General features: G+C 43.8%; 1 protein-coding gene across 6 annotated transcripts in view; it reads left to right on the top strand.

Moving 5' to 3' along the window:
* Window positions 1-2480: 2480 nt before the first annotated feature.
* amph (amphiphysin) overlaps window positions 2481-24256 on the top strand; it is a 134062-nt gene continuing 112286 nt past the window's right edge. For all 6 annotated transcript variants that reach the window (XM_082960692.1, XM_014139127.3, XM_045693800.2 and 3 more), the window contains exon 1: window positions 2481-2629. In XM_082960692.1, the coding sequence (XP_082816818.1) occupies window positions 2561-2629 (69 nt within the window). In that variant the 5' untranslated portion in view covers window positions 2481-2560. The remainder of the gene's footprint in view (window positions 2630-24256) is intronic.

Raw genomic sequence — 24256 nt, 5'->3', positions numbered from 1 at the left:
GGTGAAGGCTAAACTTGCTGGGTGTCTAAATAGCTAGCCCTGTGATGCCGGGCTATGTACTCAGAATATTGCAAAATGTGCTTTCACCGAAAAGCTATTTTAAAATCGTACCCCCCGTTCACCAGCACAGCCCAGTTCGTCCTGTACCGGCGCTCCGCCCTTGCTGGGCTCAAATAACCATCCAGCCAGGACGGGGTGTGCCAGCCCTAAGCTCCAGACCTCCAGTGCGCCTCCACGGCCCAGTTTACCCTGTGCCTGCTCTGCACACCCAGTCTCCTGTGCCTCTCCCCAGTCCGGTGAGACCGGTTCCAGCTCCACGTAGGAAGCCTCCAGTGATGATCAATGGTCTGAAGCCTCCAGTGATAATCCACGGCACGAAGCCTCCAGTGATGATCCATGGCCCGGAGTCTGTAGTGATAATCCATGGCACGAAGCCTCCAGTGATGATCCATGGCCCGGAGCCTGTAGGGATGATCCATGGCACAAAGCCTCCTGTGATGATCCATGGCCCGGAGCCTGTAGGGATGATCCATGGCACGAAGCCTCCTGTGATGATCCATGGCCCGGAGCCTCCAGTGATGGTCCATGGCACGAAGCCTCCAGTGATGATCCATGGCGCGGAACCTGTAGTGATGATCCATGGCACGGAGCCTGCAGCGACGGTCCCCAGTCCGGAACCGGCAGAGATGCTCTCCAGTCCGGAGCCTCCAGCGACGCTCTTCAGTCCGGAGCCTCCAGCGACGCTCTTCAGTCCGGAGCCTCCAGTGACGCTCCCCAGTCCGGAGCCTCCAGCGACGCTCCCCAGTCCGGAGCCTCCAGCGACGCTCCCCAGTCCGGAGCCTCCAGCGACGCTCCCCAGTCCAGAGCCTCCAGCGACGCTCCCCAGCCCGGAGCCTCCAGCGGTGGCCTGCAGCCCGGCGTCTCCAGCGGCGGCCTGCAGCCTGGAGTCTCCAGCGGCGGACTGCAGCCCGGAGTCTCCAGCGGCGGACTGCAGCCCGGAACCTCCAGCGGCGGCTTGCAGCCCGGAACCTCCAGCGGCGGCCTGCAGCCCGGAACCTCCAGCGGCGGCCTGCAGCCTGGAACCTCCAGCGGTGGCCTGCAGCCCGGGAACCTCCAGCGGCGGCCTGCAGCCCGGGAACCTCCAGCGGCGGCTTGCAGCTCGGAACCTCCAGCGGTGGCCTGCAGCCCGGCGTCTCCAGCGGCGGCCTGCAGCCCGGAGTCTCCAGCGGCGGCCTGCAGCCCGGAGTCTCCAGCGGCGGCCTGCAGCCCGGAGTCTCCAGCGGCGGCCTGCAGCCCGGAGTCTCCAGCGGCGGACTGCAGCCCGGAGTCTCCAGCGGCGGACTGCAGCCCGGAACCTCCAGCGGCGGCTTGCAGCCCGGAACCTCCAGCGGCGGCCTGCAGCCCGGAACCTCCAGCGGCGGCCTGCAGCCCGGGAACCTCCAGTGGCGACCTGCAGCCCGGGAACCTCCAGCGGCAGCTTGCAGCTCGGAACCTCCAGCGGCGGCCTGCAACCCAGAGCCTCTGGCGATAATCTACAGTCTGGTGGTACAGAAGCAGAAGGATCAGCGGGTGGAGCGGGGGTCCCTGACCACGTGTGGATATCTGAAAGGATTGGATAGGTGTCCAAATATGGAAACAATTCCACTTGGTTTATCAGAGGGCAAGATGGAGCTACCATGCACCACCTAGGTAGGGGCTAGGATAGGGATTGATGTGGAATCCCACATCAGCAGCACATGTCCGTCCCCAGGCCTCCCCCCAACACACACACACACACACACACACACACACTGCTCAAGTTTTAGACTAATCTTAATTGGGAACCTACAGTACTTGGAATTGTGGGCCAATAGAACTAATAATAACAAATGATTCAAGTTATTATGCTACATTCAGAATAAGTTTAATATAATATTACCTTATCATATGCCTTCTGTATCACTGCATACACATCTGATGTACACATTCTACATTTACAATTGCAACTGCAATTATATGTAGGCTATTATTGTAGCACGGTATTTTCAGCTTTTGGCGTTGACTTTTCGGATTTAAAAAGCACGGAATGTGAAAGTAGTGCCTATGTGTTTAATCATATAGGCAGAGGGGTATGGGTTTAGGCCTACCACTCATTCATGTACTGTATGTTTTCATTATAAGACTATCCACACGGGCTCATGTCTACGAAAGCTTTGACGCAACCCAGAAGTGTTTTCGCTGTTCACAAGCAAGCGACATGTACAGTGGGGGCAGGGTTGGAGCAAGTTTACGCCTTTTGGCTACATTGTATGTCTGTTTGAAGCAGAAACGGGATAACAATATCCTGGTCCAGCTAGGCATCATGTTGATATCTTGTCATGATAAATACATTATAACTAATCGTAATATACAAACCAGAACATATAATAATCATTATACTAAACTGGGACGTTTGGTTGAGTGTGAATTTTTGTACTGTGGCTTTAAGAATTTATCCTCCCCTCCTTCCTAGTCCGTCATAATTTCTCTGTCCTAGGTGCTAAACTGAAGCGACGCTCATCCCGTTGCAGTATCAGCAGCCATGGCCGAAATAAAGACCGGGATTTTCGCCAAAAACGTCCAGAAACGGCTAAGTAGGGCGCAGGAAAAGGTAAAGCGTTTATTAACACATATCAAATCGATATCCTATGTATGAAGTTGTTTTTGCTTTGTGCTAAACCGCTTTTGTGCCCAGAGGAGCTGTCCAAGGATTGTTCTAGGGTAGCTGGGAGGAGCAGGTGTATGGATGTAATCGGTGTAGGCTATTCGTGCACGGATAAGTGAATATGTATCATGATTAAATACCTTCCCTGGTATATTTTGCTTGACTATAACAGCATTTATGGTCTAGGCTCTGCATTTAGCCTAGATGCATGGCGACAATTGTAATGTCGCGAATGCAATATTATCACCTACTGCCATTTCACAGCGAGGCTTGGAAGGTTCCATTACAGTATCCACTTTAATATACGAACTAAATAAACGGAAGGCCCTTAGAACGGAGGTTAGGCCTTTCTTGAGGATAGAGGCCAACGCACTGCTTTTATGAAGCCTGTCAAATGAGAATGAGCCTACATCAATCTTATAACGAATATCACGTCAACTAAATGTCATAGCCACATTTCATTCGATGTTAAAGATCAGCCTACTCCATTTCGAGGCATGATTGTGTTGTTTCATTTACATTTCGCTCATAGCCCAATTAAATGCATAACCTTAATTCAAGTTTTGTGTCAAAACCGTGTTTTTCTGCAAGGTCAGGGGAAGGGGAGATGGTGAGATGGGGAATGCCCTGCTCACTGCAGCACTAACGATATAGCGGTGGTTTTCTTCCCTACTCATGCTCAACGATGCGTTTTTAGGCAGTGGCGTAGCCTATATGCCTGCGTTTACAGTAGTGGAGATAATACTCAGCCAATCCTTTCTATTTAAGAACGGGTATTTTTAGGGCCTTGCTTGTATTTACAGACTCCCGGCAGACAAATAATGGCATTTTGGCCGAAAGCTTGAAAAATGGAAACTGCCTAGGCTAGGGGCGGCCAAGCAGTTAGAGAGGCGAGCCAACAACTAGGTTGCCAGTCTGAATCCCGGGTCCGATGGGAAAAATCTATCGGAAAGTGAGGCAACCGGGGGGTTGCTGTTATCAAATCCTAGATGCCATTGCCTGCCGTTGTGCCCTTGAGCAATGCACAAAACAACAGCTCCCTGGGCGCACAGTGTGAGTACTGCTCCAAAAACATGCCTATGTGTGTCTTTCAGAGGGTTTGGGTTAAAAGCAGAAGTCAAATTTTGGTTGGACCAATAAAGTCATCTTAATCTATTGCTTTACAGGCTATGTCTTACCGAAAATGGGATCTATGTTTATTATGGCTTGTATCTTTAGGCGAGCTAGTCATTTTTACAGGACAATATTGAATGGTTTTAGCCAGTTGTTTTTACAACCTGTTTTGGCCTGCCTCATTTAAATTGCACATGCAGAGCAAAATTGGTTTGATATGAAATGGGACGTTGACATGAACACAGATGCAATTACAGACAGTCTATTAGACATAATACAATTGTATCTACAACCATGATAAAAGACTGCACACCGACCACCCATCACCCTTCTTTCATCTAGCTGATGGTCAGGTCAAAATAAAAATCAACGGCCTGTGAAGCTGGTAAAGAGAGTATTCCCTGGTTCTAGCTCACACACGCACACACAGACACAAACCGCAGTAAGAGGATTGTCTTTCTTTTAATATCCCCTCGTGCTACTGTTCTCCTAATGGCAGACTCGAGGTGAAGTACGTGTGGAACGGTCTTAGTTAATATATACATTACAGCCAAAGTTGCTTTTTAATTACACCTATTGCTTGGCCCAAGTGTATGCGGTAGCCTAGTTATTAAACCCACGGTATTCCCAAACAAATGTTTTCTGAACTCAAGCGCAGGTGGAAACATTATTTTAATACCTCTCCTCTAAATTCAATAGCGTTGACAGACGCACATGGGCCTTTTGCTGGGGAAATTCACGATGACACGCGGTTGACATTTTTATTGAACATACATTTGTTTCCTGGAGGTGCGTCTGCCATATGACAAAGCTGCATCAACATGTCTAAAATCTGTGGGGTGGCAGGCAAGATGTGTAGACCGCCTACCTCTGAGTGTGCAGTCCATGGTGCTGAAATCACCACTGTTCTGGTGTTACATTTTTTTAGTCTTAAGTAAGGGACGTGTAAGATTTATGAAAGGTTTTGGCTTGCAGTATACTACACTTACATTCTGAGTGCTTTTTCATTTGGTATTCAATATGCTATTCTTATTCTATTCTAAGACAAACCTTCCGTTTGAATGCATATTGAAGTTCATCATAAGTATTCAATAAAACTTTATTGAATGAATGCACCTTTTGTCAACATCAGGCCTGCTCATATTCTATAATCAGCTTCACCCTAGATGTTACCACCACAATCCAATATTACGTTAGAATGGATTATACCAGCACATGTTTTACACCCACTATTTGCCATATCTTTAATCTAAGCCAACTAGAAAGTGTGTGCCATCAGGCCTGGAGGGAAGCAAAAGTCATTCCTCTACCCAAGAATGGTAAAGCACCCTTTACTGGCTCTCCACGCAGAACGAGGAAGAGCTCGGTTTTGTTTGTTTGGAAGGTTTGTTGTTTAAAATATATTGGAAAGTTCTTGGTAGCTACCTAGCTTCTTATGTTGGATCCCGCGACGCAGTTAGCATCAGTTGCTGGGACTGCTTGTATCTTTCCAGTGATCCTGCCAACCAAGGACAGGTCTGAGAAGCTATTTGGCATCGCAGCTAGCCTAGCTGCTAGCTAGCTGGATGCCAAGATAGCGAGGTGTTCTTGAACGCAGCCTGCGATGCAGTTAGCCACTGTGGCTGGGACCATGCATTGTCCCGGGTTTGTGGCCGTCTAGATCCCTGCTGTTTGTTGTTTTCAATTTTCCCCGTGACCTGCCCTGTCTGGAACTGCGAGGACTAACAGCCTAACATACGTTGCTAGCTACCATGACAAAGACCAAAGCCGGCGGGAGTACCGTTGAGGACAGTGGTGTCTCTCTATCACACCCGAAGGATATTTTAAACAAATAAAGATAGACCTATAAGTAGTTGGTACAACAACAAGAAAATAGTTTCAAGTGTTTTGTCTAAATACTGGTGGATTCTACAACCTGACCAGAGAGGTCCAGGACCTGAAGAATTGTTTGCAGATCTCCCAGGGTCAGCTCGACGAGTTGAAACAGGAGAACGGCAAGATTACAGCAATCTGTAAGTCATTGAGAGAGGACATCAGTTCTGTGTGTGAATCAATGATAACAATGACAGTCTGATTTCTGTCTCGAGGGACAATCAAGATGAAACAACATGCTTGTGGACGGAATTGCAGAATCTCCACATGAAACCTGGATGGGGTCTGAGGACAAAGTGAGGGAAATGATCTCTGAGAAATTGAAGATGGACCACAGGAAGCTTGAGGTGGAGCGGGCCCACAGGCCTGGATAACCCACCACCGGCCCAGGTGATAGGCCCAGGCCGATAGTGGTCAAGTTCCTGAGGTTCAAGGACAAGGTAGCTGTTCTGGAAAGAGCCAAGAACTTGAGAGGAACGTATATCTTCCTCAACGAGGACTATTCTGAAGCTGTGCACCAGAAGAGGAAAGAACTGATCCCAGCCATGAAAGCTGCCAGAGGGCGTACATCCGCTACAACAGGCTCATTGTCCACCCTCCCTCCCAGAAGCATGGAAGGGATGAGAGCGCCAAGCCTATGGGTTCGTACCCTCAACCCCGCAGCACACACACACCAATTTATTAATGGACTGCTGAATGTGTATATTTACTCTTGCTTTGTCTGCTCTTTTCAATATTATGTCTATCTCTGATAAGCCACGCAGGAAAGGGCTGAAAATAGCTCTTTCCTGCGTCAGAAGTCAGTTTACATACACCATAGCCAAATACATTTAAACTTGATTGTTCACAATTCCTGACATTTAATCCTAGTAAAAAATCCCTGTCTTAGGTCAGTTAGGATCACCACTTTATTTTAAGAATGTGAAATTTCAGAATAATAGTAGAGAGAATAATTTATTTCAGCTTTTATTTCTTTCATCACATTCCCAGTGGGTCAGAAATGTACATACACTCAATTAGTATTTGGTAGCATTGCCTTTAAATTGTTTAACTTGGGTCAAACGTTTTGGGTAGCCTTCCACAAGCTTCCCACAATAAGTTGGGTGGATTTTGTCCCATTCCTCCTGACAGAGCTGGTGTAACTGAGTCAGGTTTGTAGGCCTCCTTGCTCGCAAACACTTTTTCAGTTCTGCTCAGAAATGTTCTATAGGATTGAGGTCAGGACTTTGTGATGGCCACTCCAATACCTTGACTTTGTTGTCCTTAAGCCATTTTGCAACAACTGTGGAAGTATACTTGGGGTAGTTGTCCATTTGGAAGACCCATTTGCAACCAAGCTTTAACTTCCTGACTGATGTCTTGAGATGTTGCTTCAATATATCCACATAATTTTCCTTCCTCATGAAGCCATCTATTTTGTGAAGTGCACCAGTCTCTCCTGCAGCAAAGCACCCCCACAACATGATGCTGCAACCCCCATGCTTCACGGTTGGGATGGTTTTCTTTGGCTTGCAAGCCTCCCCCTTTTTCCTCCAAACATAACAATGGTCATTATGGCCAACAGTTCTATTTTTGTTTCATCAGACCAAATTTCTCCAAAAAGTACGATCTTTGTCCCCGTGTGCAGTTGCAAACCGTAGTCTGTCTTTTTTTATGGTGGTTTTGGAGCAGTGGCTTCTTCCTTGCCGAGTGGCCTTTCAGATTATGTTGATATAGGACTTGTTTTCCTGTGGATAAAGATACTTTTCTACCCGTTTCCTCCAGCATCTTCACAAGGTCCTTTGCTGTTGTTCTGGGATTGATTTGCACTTTTCGCACCAAAGTGCGTTCATCTCTAGGAGACAGAACACATTTCCTTCCTGAGCGGTATAACTGCTGCGTGGTCCCATGGTGTTTATACTTGCATACTATTGTTTGTACAGATTAACGTGGTACCTTCAGGCATTTGGAAATTGCTGGATGAACCAGATTTGTGGAGGTCTACAATTTATTTTCTGAGGTCTTGGCTGATTTGTTTTGATTTCCCCATGATGTCAAGCAAAGAGGCACTGAGTTTGAAGGTAGGCCTTGAAATACATCCACAGGTACACATCCAATTGACTCAAGTGATGTCAATTAGCCTATCAAAAGCTTCTAAAGCCATGACAAATTTTTCAGGAATTTTGCAAGCTGTTTAAAGGCACAGTCAACGTAGTGTATGTAAACTTCTGACCCACTGGAATTGTGATACAGTGAATTATAAGTGAAATAATCTGTCTATAAACAATTGTTGGAAAAATTACTTGTGTCATGCACAAAGTACAGTGAGGGAAAAAAGTATTTGATCCCCTGCTGATTTTGTACGTTTTCCCACTGACAAAGAAATGATCAGTCTATAATTTTAATGGTAGGTTTATTTGAACAGTGAGAGACAGAATAACAACAAAAAAATCCAGAAAAACGTATGTCAAAAATGTTATAAAATTATTTGCATTTTAATGAGGGAAATAAGTATTTGACCCCTCTGCAAAACATGACTTAGTACTTGGTGGCAAAACCCTTGTTGGCAATCACAGATGTCAGTCGTTTCTTGTAGTTGGCCACCAGGTTTGCACACATCTCAGGAGGGATTTTGTCCCACTCCTCTTTGCAGATCTTCTCCAAGTCATTAAGGTTTCGAGGCTGATGTTTGGCAACTCGAACCTTCAGCTCCCTCCACAGATTTTCTATGGGATTAAGGTCTAGAGACTGGCTAGGCCACTCCAGGACCTTAATATGCTTCTTCTTGAGCCACTCCTTTGTTGCCTTGGCCGTGTGTTTTGGGTCATTGTCATGCTGGAATACCCATCTACGACCCATTTTCAATGCCCTGGCTGAGGGAAGGAGGTTCTCACCCAAGATTTGATGGTACATGGCCCCATCTCTTTCATGCGGTGAGGTTATCCTGTCCCCTTAGCAAAAAAAACACCCCCAAAGCATAATGTTTCCACCTCCATGTTTGACGGTGGGGATGGTGTTCTTGGGGTCATAAGCAGCATTCCTCCTCCTCCAAATACGGCGAGTTGAGTTGATGTCAAAGAGCTCCATTTTAGTCTCATTTGACCACAACACTTTCACCCAGTTGTCCTCTGAATCATTCAGATGTTCATTGGCAAACTTCAGACGGGCATGTATATGTGCTTTCTTGAGCAGGGGGACCTTGCGGGCGCTGCAGGATTTCAGTCCTTCACGGCGTAGTGTGTTACCAATTGTTTTCTTGGTGACTATGGTCCCAGCTGCCTTGAGATCATTGACAAGATCCTCCCGTGTAGTTCTGGGCTGATTCCTCACCGTTCTCATGATCATTGCAACTCCACGAGGTGAGAACTTGCATGGAGCCCCAGGCCGAGGGAGATTGGCAGTTCTTTTGTGTTTCTTCCATTTGCGAATAATCACACCAACTGTTGTCACCTTCTCACCAAGCTGCTTGGCGATGGTCTTGTAGCCCATTCCAGCCTTGTGTAGGTCTACAATCTTGTCCCTGACATCCTTGGAGAGCTTTTAGGTCTTGGCCATGGTGGAGAGTTTGATATCTGATTGATTGATTGCTTCTGTGGACAGGTGTCTTTTATACAGGTAACAAACTGAGATTAGGAGCACTCCCTTTAAGAGTGTGCTCCTAATCTCAGCTCGTTACCTGTATAAAAGACACCTGGGAGCCAGAAATCTTTCTGATTGAGAGGGGGTCAAATACTTATTTCCCTCATTAAAATGCAAATCAATTTCTAAAATTTTTTACATGCGTTTTTCTGGATTTTTTTATTGTTATTCTGGCTCTCACTGTTCAAATAAACCTACCATTAAAATTATAGACTGATCATTTCTTTGTCAGTGGGCAAACGTACAAAATCAGCAGGGGATCAAATACTTTTTTCCCTCACTGTATGTAGCTCTGTCCTTGAGCTGTTCTTGTCTAATGATGGTCTGTATTATGTCATTCTGTATTATGTTTCATGTTTTGTGTGGACCCCAGGAAGAGTAGCTGCTGCTTTTGCAACAGCTAATGGGGATCCTAATAAAATACCAAATACCACATTTGAGCTGTTATTTACAACAGTGTTTGCCCTTAGAATTGAATGCACTGGTTATTTTTTGTGTACATTTTTGGCATAGTCATGTAACCATAAACTCTAACTGTGTATTAGCTGCAATGGTCAGATGAAGACAGAGGGGTTTGAAGAAGAACACACACACACACACACACACACACACACCACACACACACACACGTATCAATGAACACCATGAATCAGAGCTCAATTTACTCTGAAATGGACCAATTACAGTGCTAATTTTAGCCGCCATCCAAATGGAGTATACCCAGGTCTTGTTTATACTGACATCCATCTAGACTTGGTCCCAAATGGCACCCTATTCCCTATATAGTGCACTACCTTTGTAGTGCAGGGCCCATAGTGCACTTTTTTCGATAAGAGCCCTATGTAGGGAATAGGGTGCAATTTGAGAGACAGCCCTAGACTTGCAAAACATTTCCAATACACTGCCTTCCTTACTGGAAAGGCTTCTGTGGATAACAGCTATTTATTTTAATCCTGAAGGATGAGGGCTGTGTTTGCTCTTTGGGTAAATGTTCCCCATTTTCATTTATACTTTTAATGTTCTGTATATTCAACCGTTAAGTTGGACAAAATACATTTTAGTGGATTTTCTATTAATAAGTATGAGTACATGTACAGTATCCAGGGTATTCATCGTCCCTTAATCAGCGTATGTAGCCATTTTGATTTTAGCACTAAAATGTAATAAGATGGCGGTACGTCAATAGGTGTTGGCCCACTTAGATGAGTGTATTTTTTACAATTTTGACCGCCATTTTGAATTAGTAGTGGGTGGAGCGTTAGTTAAACACAACAATTTGCCTCAGTGATCAGTAGGTCTGGCTACCTTCAAGATGGATATTAGAAATTGGTTTAAAAATAATGCATCATCTGCTGCAACAAGTGGCGCTGAAACGCCACTTGTTGAAATCACTGCTACAATTGATGGCGATCATGGCAATGTGGCTAGCCCACAGAGTTCGGCTAGCCTAGTCTCTGTCGATGGTGAAGCTAGCGGAGCCCCCCTCCCATTCCCGCCACCTGCCTCCTTGCCACCACCCAGCTCAGCAGCAGCTGCTAGCCATGCTAAAGCACACAGGCCAGAGCCACCCACATCCAGAGAAGCAGCCCCAAATGATCATCATCAGTGTGTTTATTGGTCTCCAAGTTTTTGGAGCTATGGAATCAGTGCGTTGATGCAACAGGCCAAGGGCCAAACAAGAGGAGATGCACAACCAACAAAAATCTACAAGATTATGTGGTTGAAGAATTAACGGGAACGGGACACAACTTTGATGAAGAGGAGACTGAACAACGGAGTGCCGTAGATGCACTACTTGGAGAGATGAACGGGTGCTTTGGGGAGTGTAACAGCATACTTATGGAATTGCTGTCTTCACTGGATCCAGCAGGGCACATGTTTCTGGATACAGCCAAAGTCAAGTCCCTCTTGGAGTTGACCAATACAGAGCTTGTAGATGCCGGTTATGCTGTTGCCCAACAGTTCCTCCACACACAAATGAATGGGTCCACGCCTTTAGAGGATTGTAAATGGACACAAAACTCTTCTGACCACCTTCCACAAGACCATGGAGGCATTTCTAAGTGTCATGGTAGCGATGAAGTCTGCTTTAAAGTTTGGAACCTCCACTGCCATGTGTGAGAACTATTTTTCTACATTGAAAAATGTTTTCAGTGATCACCGAAGGAGCATGCTTCACCCTTGCAAAGCCCACCTTATACAACTTTCCTTCGAGAATGACCTCACAAGGAAATGCAGGAATGAGTGGAAGGAATATGTGCTGAGGAGATTCCATTCCGCAGCGAAATGCCATCTCCAGCTTTATTAGACCCAACAAGGAGATGCAGAGAGCTTGAGTAGATTGTTTTTATGTTTTTCTTGTCTGCAATGTGCAGAGTGGTGTTGTCCATGGTGCTGTTTAAGCTTAGCTTGTTATTTGCACCGAGTGGTGCTGTCCATGGTGCTGTTTAAGCTTAGCTTGTTATTTGCACCGAGTGGTGCTGTCCATGGTGCTGTTTAAGCTTAGCTTGTTATTTGCACCGAGTGGTGCTGTCCATGGTGCTGTTTAAGCTTAGCTTGTTATTTGCACCGAGTGGTGCTGTCCATGGTGCTGTTTAAGCTTAGCTTGTTATTTGCACCGAGTGGTGCTGTCCATGGTGCTGTTTAAGCTTAGCTTGTTATTTGCACCGAGTGGTGCTGTCCATGGTGCTGTTTAAGCTTAGCTTGTTATTTGCACCGAGTGGTGCTGTCCATGGTGCTGTTTAAGCTTAGCTTGTTATTTGCACCGAGTGGTGCTGTCCATGGTGCTGTTTAAGCTTAGCTTGTTATTTGCACCGAGTGGTGCTTTTGTGACTCTGTTTTGGCTATAGGCATAGGTAGGCCTAAAAATATTACTATTACTTTATTGTATAAGATTTGATTCAATGTTATGACAAATTCTTTGTCCTATAGGTCTCATTCAGGAGCTGTCGACTCCACTCAATAGTGCTGAGTCTTATTATTGGCTGTTGAGCGATCATGTTTATTATAATGGCAAAGACTACGTTTTTATTTGGTTGTTTCATATTTTTGTAAGGAAGGACAATAAAGAAGAGAGAGGGAGAAAACGAGGGTGCCGAAAAGCCAGAGACAGACTGACTGACTTCTTCAACCGAACCCATCTCCACTGGTCCGGTCCGTGAGCTAACGCACAGGAGCGGACTGTTGTTTTTCTCTCCCTATTTATATTCACCGACAAAACCTATTCATTAATTAGGACCACTTTCTACTTTTCTATTTTTTACGATCAAAATGAAGAAACGTGGAATAAAGTGCTCGGATACTGATTGACTGATCGGGAGAAGGACTAAAGGTTTGTTTCTCTCCACAACGCATTGTATGAAACCAAGCTGAATTTGCATGGAAGTAAAATTCTAGGTTGAAGTGTTAAAATTGTAGTATGTTTCAATGTTATCATTGTTGATGATAGTGAAAAAATGGAGGACAAGAACGAAAGGAAAACCTGATTAAAATGGGAGATGTTTTGTACCAAGATGTTTTTACCCTATAAATCAACTATTTGATTAATGCCTGTACTGTGTTAAACAGTTAGCTGTGGTATTGCGTTCATTATAGTGGTAATGCAATAGGCTAGTACAGTCTTATTTTTTTAGTCTTTTATTTGTTGATTGTGTTGTGGTTTGAGATGGGTTTTCGATACAGGTCAGGAAAAAAAGTTTTTTCTTATCCAGTTGTTCCTAGTGGATTCAGTATCAGTTAATTAAATCAGACTTTATTATCTGGGCTTACCATTTAACCCCCTAAGGTCGATGTCTAATGAATTAGCATAATACAAAAATCCCCTTAAAAATCGGTCCATTTAAACTAGAGATTTTTTCATTTGATGCATCTCAATCCACCGCATCCACCTATGTCGCACATCCACATCTGTGGTGAAAGATGACAGAACTGTTTGTCAGATCATGAGACAGCCCAAAAATCGGTCTTCTCACAAAATTGTCTGTTTCATTTGCATGGCGCATCCATGTAGCCTTGGTTGCACAGACAAGTAACATAGTTAAACTCAAAATATGCAATTCTGTTATTTTGAAAATGCATTTTATTAGTCTTATGTTTTTTAGGACATGCCTAAACGAATGAATAATGGATTTCTTTGTGATGGTGTATATTCAATGGATTTATTCAAATAGACGCCCACCCACATCTGTCACGCCCTGACCTTAGAGAGTCTGTTTTATTCTCCTTTTGGTTAGGTCAGGGTGTGACTTGGGTGGGCAAATCTATGTTTATGTTTCTTTGTTGGCCTAGTATGGTTCCCAATCAGAGGCAGCTGTTTATCGTTGTCTCTGATTGGGGATAATACTTAGGCAGACCTTTTTCCCACCTGAGATTGTGGGATCTTGTTTTTGCATAGGTGCGGTGTTGCCTGCAGAACTTTAGGTTCGTTTTGTATTTTGTTGTTTTTGGCGGTGTTCATTTTAAAATAAAGTAAAATGTTCGCCTACCACGCTGCACCTTGGTCCGATCATTACGACGAGCATAACAACATCGCACATTCCCACTCCTTGGAATTCTAATTCCAACCCCAGCTGTTGTATAAATTGTATTTTTACATCTCAATATAGAAGGCTGTTGGGACCACATGTAAAAAAATAAATAAAAAAACGGGCCGACCCATGGAAATCAAATTCCCGTCCAACTATTTCATTCTGGGTCTGGATTGACAACAGACCATGGCAGCAAATAAGGAAAAGACGATACATTGTTTGCTAGCTCTGGGGTGAAGATGCCCCTAGAAACTGATCTTGGGTTTTGTATTTTTCCCTGTAGCCCTTTCACTCGTACCCGTATACAATGCATTCAGAAAGTATTCAGACCCTTTCACTTTTTCCACATTTTGTTAGGTTACAACCTTATTCTAAAATGGTTTCAATTGTTGCTTTTCCTCATCAATCACACAATACCCCATAACGACAAAGCAAAAACAGGTTTTTAGAAATGTTTGCAAATTTATTACAAATCAAAAACTGAAATATCCAGACCCTTTACTCAGTACTTTGTTGAAGCACCTTTGGCAACGATTACAGCCTCGAGTCTTCTTGGGTATGACGCTACAAGCTTGGCACACCTGTATTTGGGGAGTTTCTCCCATTCTTCTCTGCAGATCCTCTCAAGCTCTGTCAGGTTGGATGGGGAACGTTGCTGCACAGCTATTTTCATGTCTCTCCAGAGATGTTCGATCGGGTTCAAGTCCGGGCTCTGGCTGGGCCACTGAAGGACATTGAGACTTGTCCCGAAGCCACTCCTACATTGTCTTGGCTGTGTGCTTAGTCGTTGTCCTGTTGGAAGGTGAAACTTCTCTCCAGTCCGAGGTCCTGAGCGCTCTGGAGCAGATTTTCATCAAGGATCTCTGTACTTTGCTTCGTTAATCTTTCCCTCGATCCAGACTAATCTTCCAGTCCCTGCCTCTGAAAAACATCCCCACAGCATGATGCTGCCACTAACATGCTTTACCGTAGAGATTGTGCCAGGTTTCCTCCAGACGTGACACTTGGCGTTCAGGCCAAAGAGTTCAATCTTGGTTTCATCAGACCAGAGAATCTTGTTTCTCATGGTCAGTCCTTTAGGTGCCTTTTGGCAAACTCCAAGCAGGCTGTCATGTGCCTTTTACTGAGGAGTGGCTTCCATCTGGCCACTCTACCCTAAAGGCCTGATTGGTGGAGTGCTGCAGAGATGGTTGTCCTTCTGGAAGGTTCTCCAATCTCCACAGAGGAACTCTGGAGCTCATTCAGAGTGACCATCAGGTTCTTGGTCACCTCCATGACCAAGGCCCTTCTCCCCTGACTGCTCAGCTTGGCCGGGCGGCCAGCTCTAGGAAGAGACTTGGTGGTTCCAAACGTCTTCTATTTAAGAATGATGGAGGCCACAGTGTTCTTGTGGACCTTCAATTTTTTGGTACCCTTCCCCAGACCTGTGCTTCGATACAATCCTGTCTCGGAACGCTACGGACAATTCCTTCAACCTCATGGCTTTGTTTTTGCTCTGACATGCACTGTCAACTGTGAGACCTTATATAGACAGATGTGGGCCTTTACAAATCATGCCCAATCAATTGAATTTACCACAGGTGGACTCCAATCCAGTTGTAGAAACATCTCAAGGATGATCAATTGAAACAGGATGCACATGAGCTCAATTTTGAGTCTCATAGCAAAGGGTCTGAATACTTATGTAAATAAAGTATGTCTGTTTTTGTTATTTTTAATACATTTGCAAGAATTTCTAAAAACCTGTTTTCGCTTTGTCATTATGGGGTATCGTGTAGATTGCTGAGAAATGTTTTATTTAATCCATTTTAGAATCAGGCTGTAACATAACAAAACGTGGAAAAAGTCTAGGGGTCTGAATACTTTCCGAATGCACTGTATGGGTTGAAAATGGCAGATTTGGACACTGATAAGCGCTTAAATTGGAACGCAGTAGTTTTACAGTAACATGCCGTCAGAGCTTAGGGTCTCCGCTTAACAGCTCTGTATGGGTTTTGACTGACAGCCGTTCCGAACTTCAGCACCGCGCAACAAGAAGTTGCCTCCTTCACTCTCCTAATTGGGCAACTTTTGCAAATGTTTTGTTGTTTGAGTAAGGAAAATGCTTTAAATTATGAGGACTCAATTATTTTTAAAGATGTTGAGGATTTTAATAAATGCCGCTTCAATGCCATACAAGCAAGCCAAACACCCGTGAGTCCAAATGTTCACTCCACATTTCATGTCATATACATTGTCAATGTTTATGATCACAATGTTTGATGTACAGTTACAAGATGACATGGTGTTCTACCCTTGGATGTCCTGAACAGAATGAGCCTGTTTGTTGTATTGTGAAGAAAATTTGCCACGGACCACGCATCTGAATGCATATCTGAATGTATATCTGAATGCATATCTGAATGCATTCATGACTCCATTCTATGCGCACCAAAATTAAGATCTGCTTCTCTGAATTGCCTTGTGAAAGCCTAACACTGTAAGATCGTATTTTTTTATTTAGCTAGTCATGTTGGCAATAGAACAATCTTTTCAATTATGCCCACCTGACCCAGATTCCGATTTTATTATGGACCGTTTTTGGATTGCGTAAATCACAACAGTAATTGTGTGAAAGCTTGGATGCAGGTCTTGTGTTCCAAACAAAACAACTACAAGTGTGCACCTGAAAGTTCAAGACTCTTCTTTGAGTCATGAAAGTGAATTTAAATTATTTGGCAACTGTGCACACTTTGGAGAGGTGTATGGCCACTTGGTAACACCAGTTAGACCTCTCACTCAAACCCTTGTCATTTTTTGGTCTCATGCTGCACCTACTACCCCCAATTTCCCAAGAATAATCTAATCATGTTACTGAATGTATCCAGAGTATCTCAGATTTTATTAGCAACAAATGCAGAAAAAAAGTACAGTAAATGTAAAATGAACATAAAATCAACAGTGTTCATGTTTGGATTCAGTCTTGTGTCGAGTTAAGTGTTGTGTCCTCACCTTTTAGTGTAATCATTTCCCCATAACTTCCAAACTGTTCCCTTTTAAATGCTACCTTGGTTATGCATTCCATATTTCTTCTGTAAGAAACATTTCAATTTTGCCCTATAGGTTAATTCCCACGAGTGTAAGGGGTTAATGTTGATTGGGTAGGAGAAGCTGATCCTAGATCTTCATCTAGGGGAAACTTCAACCTGGAGAAGGCCTGCAGGAATAAGACAAAGGACAATGAGTCCTTTGTTATCAGGGGGAAGGTATTGGATGTAGCCTGGCCCTGATATGAGATCCTAGGGCAGGATGGATCACATGATGAGGAAGTAGGGTAAAAGAAACAACCAATACCAAGACACATCATGCCCCATTATATACACCTATAATGGATTTGCAACTGCTACAAGGGTTTATGAGACATTAAAACCTTGTCAAAAGCATTCATCTAATTTTACAATATTAAAATCTCTGCTCGGTTCCCAACCCGGCAAGTTTATATTTTTTTAGAAGGACTCCTCTGTGTATTTTCAGTGTATTCACTGTTCCTCTTGTTGACACAATCAATGTTGTTAGTGTTGTGCTGGTCCTGTATTCAGTGTTTTTCTTTATTATCTAAGCTTTATTGTGGAACAGTTGGGTTGGTCTGGTTTGATTGTGATTCATGTGTGAGTGGTAACAATATAACCTTGCAGGTAAAAATACACAACAGTAAGCATATATTGCCCCCTCATCTCCACCCACTTCAACAATGATTTGCCGTGAAGATACAGAAACATTTTGGCAGTACCTGACCTGTTAAGACCACTATACTGATGAAGTGCACTTGTCGGAGTGTTGAAATCCTGCACTAGAGCTCCATCCATAATAATGTTTTAGCAAAGTGTCCATGCTCAGGTATCTTGGCTTAGAAACATACTCCACTTTTTGTCTCTTTCACAGTAATGTGGTAAACATTGTCAAAACGATTAGCTCAACTCAAAAGTTTAACATGTAAACTCAGCAAAAAAAGAAACGTCCTCTCACTGTCAACTGCGTTTATTTTCAGCAAACTTAACATGTGTAAATATTTGTATGAACATAACAAGATTCAACAACTGAGACATAAACTGAACAAGTTCCACAGACATGTGACTAACAGAAATGTAATAATGTGTTCCTGAACGAAGGGGAGGTCAAAATCAAAAGTAACAGTCAGTATCTGATGTGGCCTCCAGCTGCATTAAGTACTGCAGTGCATCTCCTCATGGACTGCACCAGATTTGCCAGTTCTTGCTGTGAGATGTTACCCCACTCTTCCACCAAGGCACTTGCAAGCTCCTGGACATTTCTGGGGGAATGGCCCTAGCCCTCACCCTCCGATCGAACAGGTCCCAGATGTGCTCAATGGGATTGAGATCTGGGCTCTTCACTGGGAGAACACTGATATTCCTGTCTTGCAGGAAATCACGCACAGAATGAGCAGTATGGCTAGTGGCATTGTCATGCTGGAGGGTCATGTCAGGATGAGCCTGCTGGAAGGGTACCACATGAGGGAGGATGTCTTCCCTGTAACACACAGCGTTGTGATTGCCTGCAATGACAACAAGCTCAGTCCAATGATGCTGTGACTCACCGCCCCAGACCATGATGGACCCTCCACTTCCAAATCGATCCCGCTCCAGAGTACAGGCCTCGGTGTAACGCTCATTCCTTTGACAATAAACGCGAATCCAACCATCACCCCTGGTGAGACAAAACCGTGACTCGTCAGTGAAGAGCACTTTTTGCCAGTCCTGTCTGGTCCAGTGACGGTGGGTTTGTGCCCATAGGTGACGTTGTTGCCGGTGATGTCTGGTGAGGACCTGCCTTACAACGGCCTACAAGCCCTCAGTCCAGCCTCTCTCAGCCTATTGCGGACAGTCTGAGCACTGATGGAGGGATTGTGCGTTCCTGGTGTAACTCAGGCAGTTGTTGTTGCCATCCTGTACCTGTCCTGCAGGTGTGATGTTCGGATGTACCGATCCTGTGCAGGTGTTGTTACACGTGGTCTGCCACTGTGAGGACGATCAGCTGTACGTCCTGTCTCCCTGTAGCTCTGTCTTAGGCGTCTCACAGTACGGACATTGCAATTTATTGCCCTGGCCACATCTGCAGTCCTCATGCCTCCTTGCAGCATGCCTAAGGTACGTTCACGCAGATGAGCAGGGACCCTGGGCGTCTTTCTTTTGGTGTTTTTCAGAGTCAGTAGAAATGCCTTTTTAGTGTCCTAAGTTATCATAACTGTGACCTTAATTGCCTACCGTCTGTAAGCAGTTAGTGTCTTAATGACAGGTGCATGTTCATTAATTGTTTATGGCTCATTGAACAAGCATGGGAAACAGAGTTTAAACCCTTTACAATGGGTGAAGTTATTTGGATTTTTACGAATTATCTTTGAAAGACAGGGTCCTGAAAAAGGGATGTTTCTTTTTTGTGATATTATAGCTAGCAGAGCAGGTCGCTAATGGCTAGCATGGCTAGTGTGTGTTGAGGATAGCATTCCATTTAGCTAGCATTGCTGCGAATAGCATTCTTGTAATGTCTGGCTTTTGGTGACTTTGCTGTGCTGTGAGACTGAGACTCCTGGCTTTGCCGAGAGGTTAATATTTGATAGGCTAGCTGTCTCTGCTGGATTGCGTTTCCCCTCTAGGTTTTGTGCCCAGGGTGTAAACAGAGCTCAGGGACTAATAAAGGTAGGCCACATAGTAATGGGGTTTGGGTGCTTGGGTTGCCGACTGACACCTTAGCTGGATGAAATAGCCTGGGGTGTTAAAATAATCACCAGCCGCCGTTGGGCATTTGAAAGGAGCATTGTCAATGCTTGCTTGAAATAATCACTTGTAAATTTCTCACTCACATCTATTGCAAGTTAATCTGCAAAGTAAGCCTGTTGGTAAAATTCACTATTTAATGAATGCAACTACCTATCCTGACATATAGTGGTGGCATATTCAATGATTATAACCTTTAAGAGAATGCTCATCAGCTTTTATGTTTGATTCTCTCCTGATGATGTTCGTTGGAATTGACCCTTACTTTATTGTTGTTATTTTATTGAACAAGGACAGCAGTGGTGGGACCAAGTCACAAGCAAGTCTCAAGTTACAAGTTGAACGGGTCAAGACTCAAGTGCAAGTCTTGAATTCTAAAACAAAGTCAAGTTTTTTCCCACCAAGTCAAATAAAAAAAAAAAATCTTGTTTTGTCTACAACACATTTTGATTATCCTATGTAGGCTAATTGTCAAATATGGACCTTGTAGAAGTCGTACTGGCAGGAAATCAGCAGAAGGCATGGCAGGTTGACATGCTCAGAGTGTAGATTTATTTACAGATCTTGGTGATCCAATGGTGAAAGCACCATATCATACAAAATATACAAGTAGATTTACCAAATATACATGGTCAATAGCCCAAAAGAAATAGCCTCTGAATCAGGTCTATCCTGTCCTATCTGAACGGACACAGGTAGATGACAAGACTGCACAACCTCCCCTTGAGAAACCAAATGGAATCTGTCTAACAGAGCTCCAAGAGGTACATAATACAGGCACTTGGCCCCCAGGACCATACATTTACCCAATTTGGCAATTACAACCAATAAACTGGTTCTACAATGTAAATGGCAATTTCCACATCCATTGTTACATTGGTACATTTGTAAGTTTGATTAATAATGATTTATTAGTGATATTTCAACACCATACTTACATGGAACAATCATTTAGTCTTATTCAGAGTTGTGACTCCAAAGCGTGGAGCGCAGGCCACGTAGCCTGTTCTAAGCACACTGAGTTGCCCATGCTCCTACTACACAATACAAATGACAGAGACGTAGGACACAGACGTGGAATAAACATAACTTCTACCTCATGAGTCTTGCGAATGTTCATGTGCACAATAAACATTGTACCCACTCAGAGCAGGGTAAGAAATGGTTGGCTAAATGAAAAGGTATCGCAAGCCTACTACACAGAAAACAGAAATGTCTAAGTGTTACAATAAACGGTACGGGATGGAATGATGAAACACCAGCAATTAGTGTAGGATTACATGGCATATAGATTTACCACATATACATTTAAACGTGTGAAAGCAACAGCAAACATTTCAACAAGAGAAAAAAAGCACTCTCTGCTGGTTGGAGTTTGGAAAGACGCGCCTATGGTGAGTCTTAGCCACAGTAATAATTAATTTTAACAACAAATTCCAAATGCAAGCTTCATAAGTAAATGATCAATTTCAAGCTATTTTTAAATACCGAAAGACCAGTAGGCCTATGCTAGTAATTGTTGCCCCATTGCTGGTGGGCTTGCAAAGTAAACAGTTAATATTCTTAATCACTAAACTATTTTTGGAGCTGCATATTTATTTATTATGGCAATCCTCTCTCCCTACAATTTGACATTTGTCGTACACAGCAAATCAGCAATCTGTTTGCTAGCTCACCCGACCTGTGTTGATTGACAGTTTGCTGGTCCAATCAGAGGGCCCAGTGTGAGTCTCACTAGCCAATCTGTTGCAGATTTTTTTTGCAAGGGCTATGCTGCAGCTACTGTCTCTTGCTGCATGAAAAGTAATCCATGTAGACTCTGTGCCACAAAATGAGTGACAAAACATTACAAAATCTAGCCATATAATTTCGACATTCTAAAACCTGCCAAGTCATCACTCTCAAGTCAAAGTTGAGTCCAGAGTCTTGAGGCTCCAAGTCAAATCTCAAGTTATTTATTTTCTAAGTCGAGTCTCTTGTAACTCGAGTCCAAGTCATGTGACTCGAGCGAACAACTCTGAATGATAGTGTATATATTTCGGATTTTACAGAGAAGGGAGAATTCATAAAGAGTTATCACAGAACAGGTCATGACTATATAAAGCAAAGGCAGTGACTCAGAGCATTAGCCTAAACCGCGGACTGGAGGTTGTGATGTTTTGTCACATTCGGAAGCATCAGAGAACAACATTACAGAAGAAGTAGACTACCCTATTCTGGCAACCCTCTGTTAATACATTCCCCACCCAAATTCAATATACATCTGTATGCGAGGGTAATTGAACTATTCACGGGCTGAGGTACTGCTGGTTTTCTTTCCTACCTAGTTAATTAATTGGTCAATTGTCATTGGCCAATCAATCCTTCACCTGGGTCATGTTCAGTAGGCAGAAAGCTTTTTGAGGTGAAGTAAAAAGAGGAGGTACTGTTGCAAAACATTGATCTACTACGCTATATATTTATTAACACAGCCCAAGTGTCCATGTTTAGAAGCAAAGAATGAAACCAGATGTGTTTCTGTACTCCAGGACCGTAGTGGAATATGTCCACAGTATGTAGATGCTTTACTTGGTTGTTTTCTCCATTATTTGCATGTTCTACTGTTGAGAATGTGATTATATTGGTGCAGTAGAGTATTTCAGTGGAGTGACTGACCCTTGAAACAGCTGACGAGCTGTTCAAAAGAGGGTACCTTAGGGATGTCTGTCTGACGCATCATTCATATTAGCATTTGCTTAATGAACCAACAAAGAACCCTTGCAGTTGCTCTATATTTACAGTCTCCTTAGACTGTATACCATTGGCACGCAAGTGAGAAAATGCAAGTGTATTTTCCATAATATCCATGCAATGTTTTCAATATTTTATTCATCTTCTCATGTTGTCTTTTTTCAACCTTGGGGAAGGTTGGTGGGTTGTGGTTAACTACAGTTGGAGTAAAATGTGAGTTTAAGGATAGAGGTTGACAAACCAAAAACCCTGCTCAAACTGTTAATAACACACACCTTGTACGAATGAAAAATAATGACAGATAATGTGACCATTCTGAAACTAGTAGCTACGCCTGATAAAACCAAGGATGATTTAACTAGAGTCACATTCTATATTTTTATCTCAGGCTTGCTATAACCTTCTGAGATGGAGCATCTTGGCTATGTGGTCCTATGTGATTGTCCAATATCGAATGTTGCTCATGATTCGATTTGATTATTGTAGGTGGACAGGGTTACAGCCCCAACAATAGACAGACATATGGTATATTTACCTGTTTGTCAAGTAAGCAGTACTGTCTACTGAGTGCTTTATATAGAGTAACAGGGGGAGAAAGGGTACAATATTTTAAAAACCTGGTTAGACGATACCCAAAGGTCCATATAATCTATTTCTTACCATCCTAGGTTTGAGCCAATCGGTTGTGTTGTGACAAGGTAGGGGTGGTATACAGAAGATAGCCCTATTTGGTAAAAGACCAATATCACAGTGCCATCCGTTTTGTCACCAAAGCCACATATACTACCCTCCACTGCGACGTTTATGCTCTCGTTCGCTGGCCCTCGCTTCATATTCGTTGCCAAACCCACTGGCTCCAAGTCATCTATAAGTCTTTGCTAGGTAAAGCCCCACCATATCTCAGCTCACTGGTCACCATAGCAGCACCCACCCGTAGCACGCGCTCCAGCAGGTATATTTCACTAGTCACCCCCAAAGCCAATTCCTCCTTTGGCCGCCTTTCCTTCCAGTTCACTGCTGCCAATGACTGGAACGAACTGTAAAAAAATCACTGAAGCTGGAGACATATCACCCTCACTAACTTTAAGCATCAGCTGTCAGAGCAGCTTACAGATCATGGCACCTGTACATAGCCCATCTGTAAATAGCCCACCCAACTACCTCATCCGCATATTGCTATTTTTTTTCTTCTCCTTTGCCTACTATCTATGGTGGTGAAACAGACAGCACTATCCAAGTAGCCTACTATCTATGGTGGTGAAACGAACAGCACTATCCAAGTAGCCTACTATCTATGGTGGTGAAACAGACAGCACTATCCAAGTAGCCTACTATCTATGGTGGTGAAACGAACAGCACTATCCAAGTAGCCTACTATCTATGGTGGTGAAACAGACAGCACTATCCAAGTAGCCTACTATCTATGGTGGTGAAACAGACAGCACTATCCAAGTAGCCTACTATCTATGGTGGTGAAACAGACAGCACTATCCAAGTAGCCTACTATCTATGGTGGTGAAACGGACAGCACTATCCAAGTAGCCTACTATCTATGGTGGTGAAACGAACAGCACTATCCAAGTAGCCTACTATCTATGGTGGTGAAACGGACAGCACTATCCAAGTAGCCTACTATCTATGGTGGTGAAACGAACAGCACTATCCAAGTAGCCTACTATCTATGGTGGTGAAATGGACAGCACTATCCAAGTAGCCTACTATCTATGGTGGTGAAATGGACAGCACTATCCAAGGTGCTAATTAGTTCAAAGCATTTTAGACGTCACTGCAGTATGCCCACATACTTGAGTATAGCTGCGGGCTTACGCAAGTCCGAATATCTTATAGCCTAATTATCTAGACATCAATGTACAGCAACATTTTTAGACGACACTGCAGAACACCTGCCATATGCACACATACTCAGCTGTCGGGCTTACAAG

Source organism: Salmo salar, chromosome 14, assembly GCF_965601325.2.
Source record: "Salmo salar chromosome 14, fSalSal1, whole genome shotgun sequence".
Taxonomy (NCBI): domain Eukaryota; kingdom Metazoa; phylum Chordata; class Actinopteri; order Salmoniformes; family Salmonidae; genus Salmo; species Salmo salar.
The sequence above is the reverse complement of the archived record's forward strand: the minus strand, read 5'-3'. Positions and strand labels throughout refer to the sequence as shown.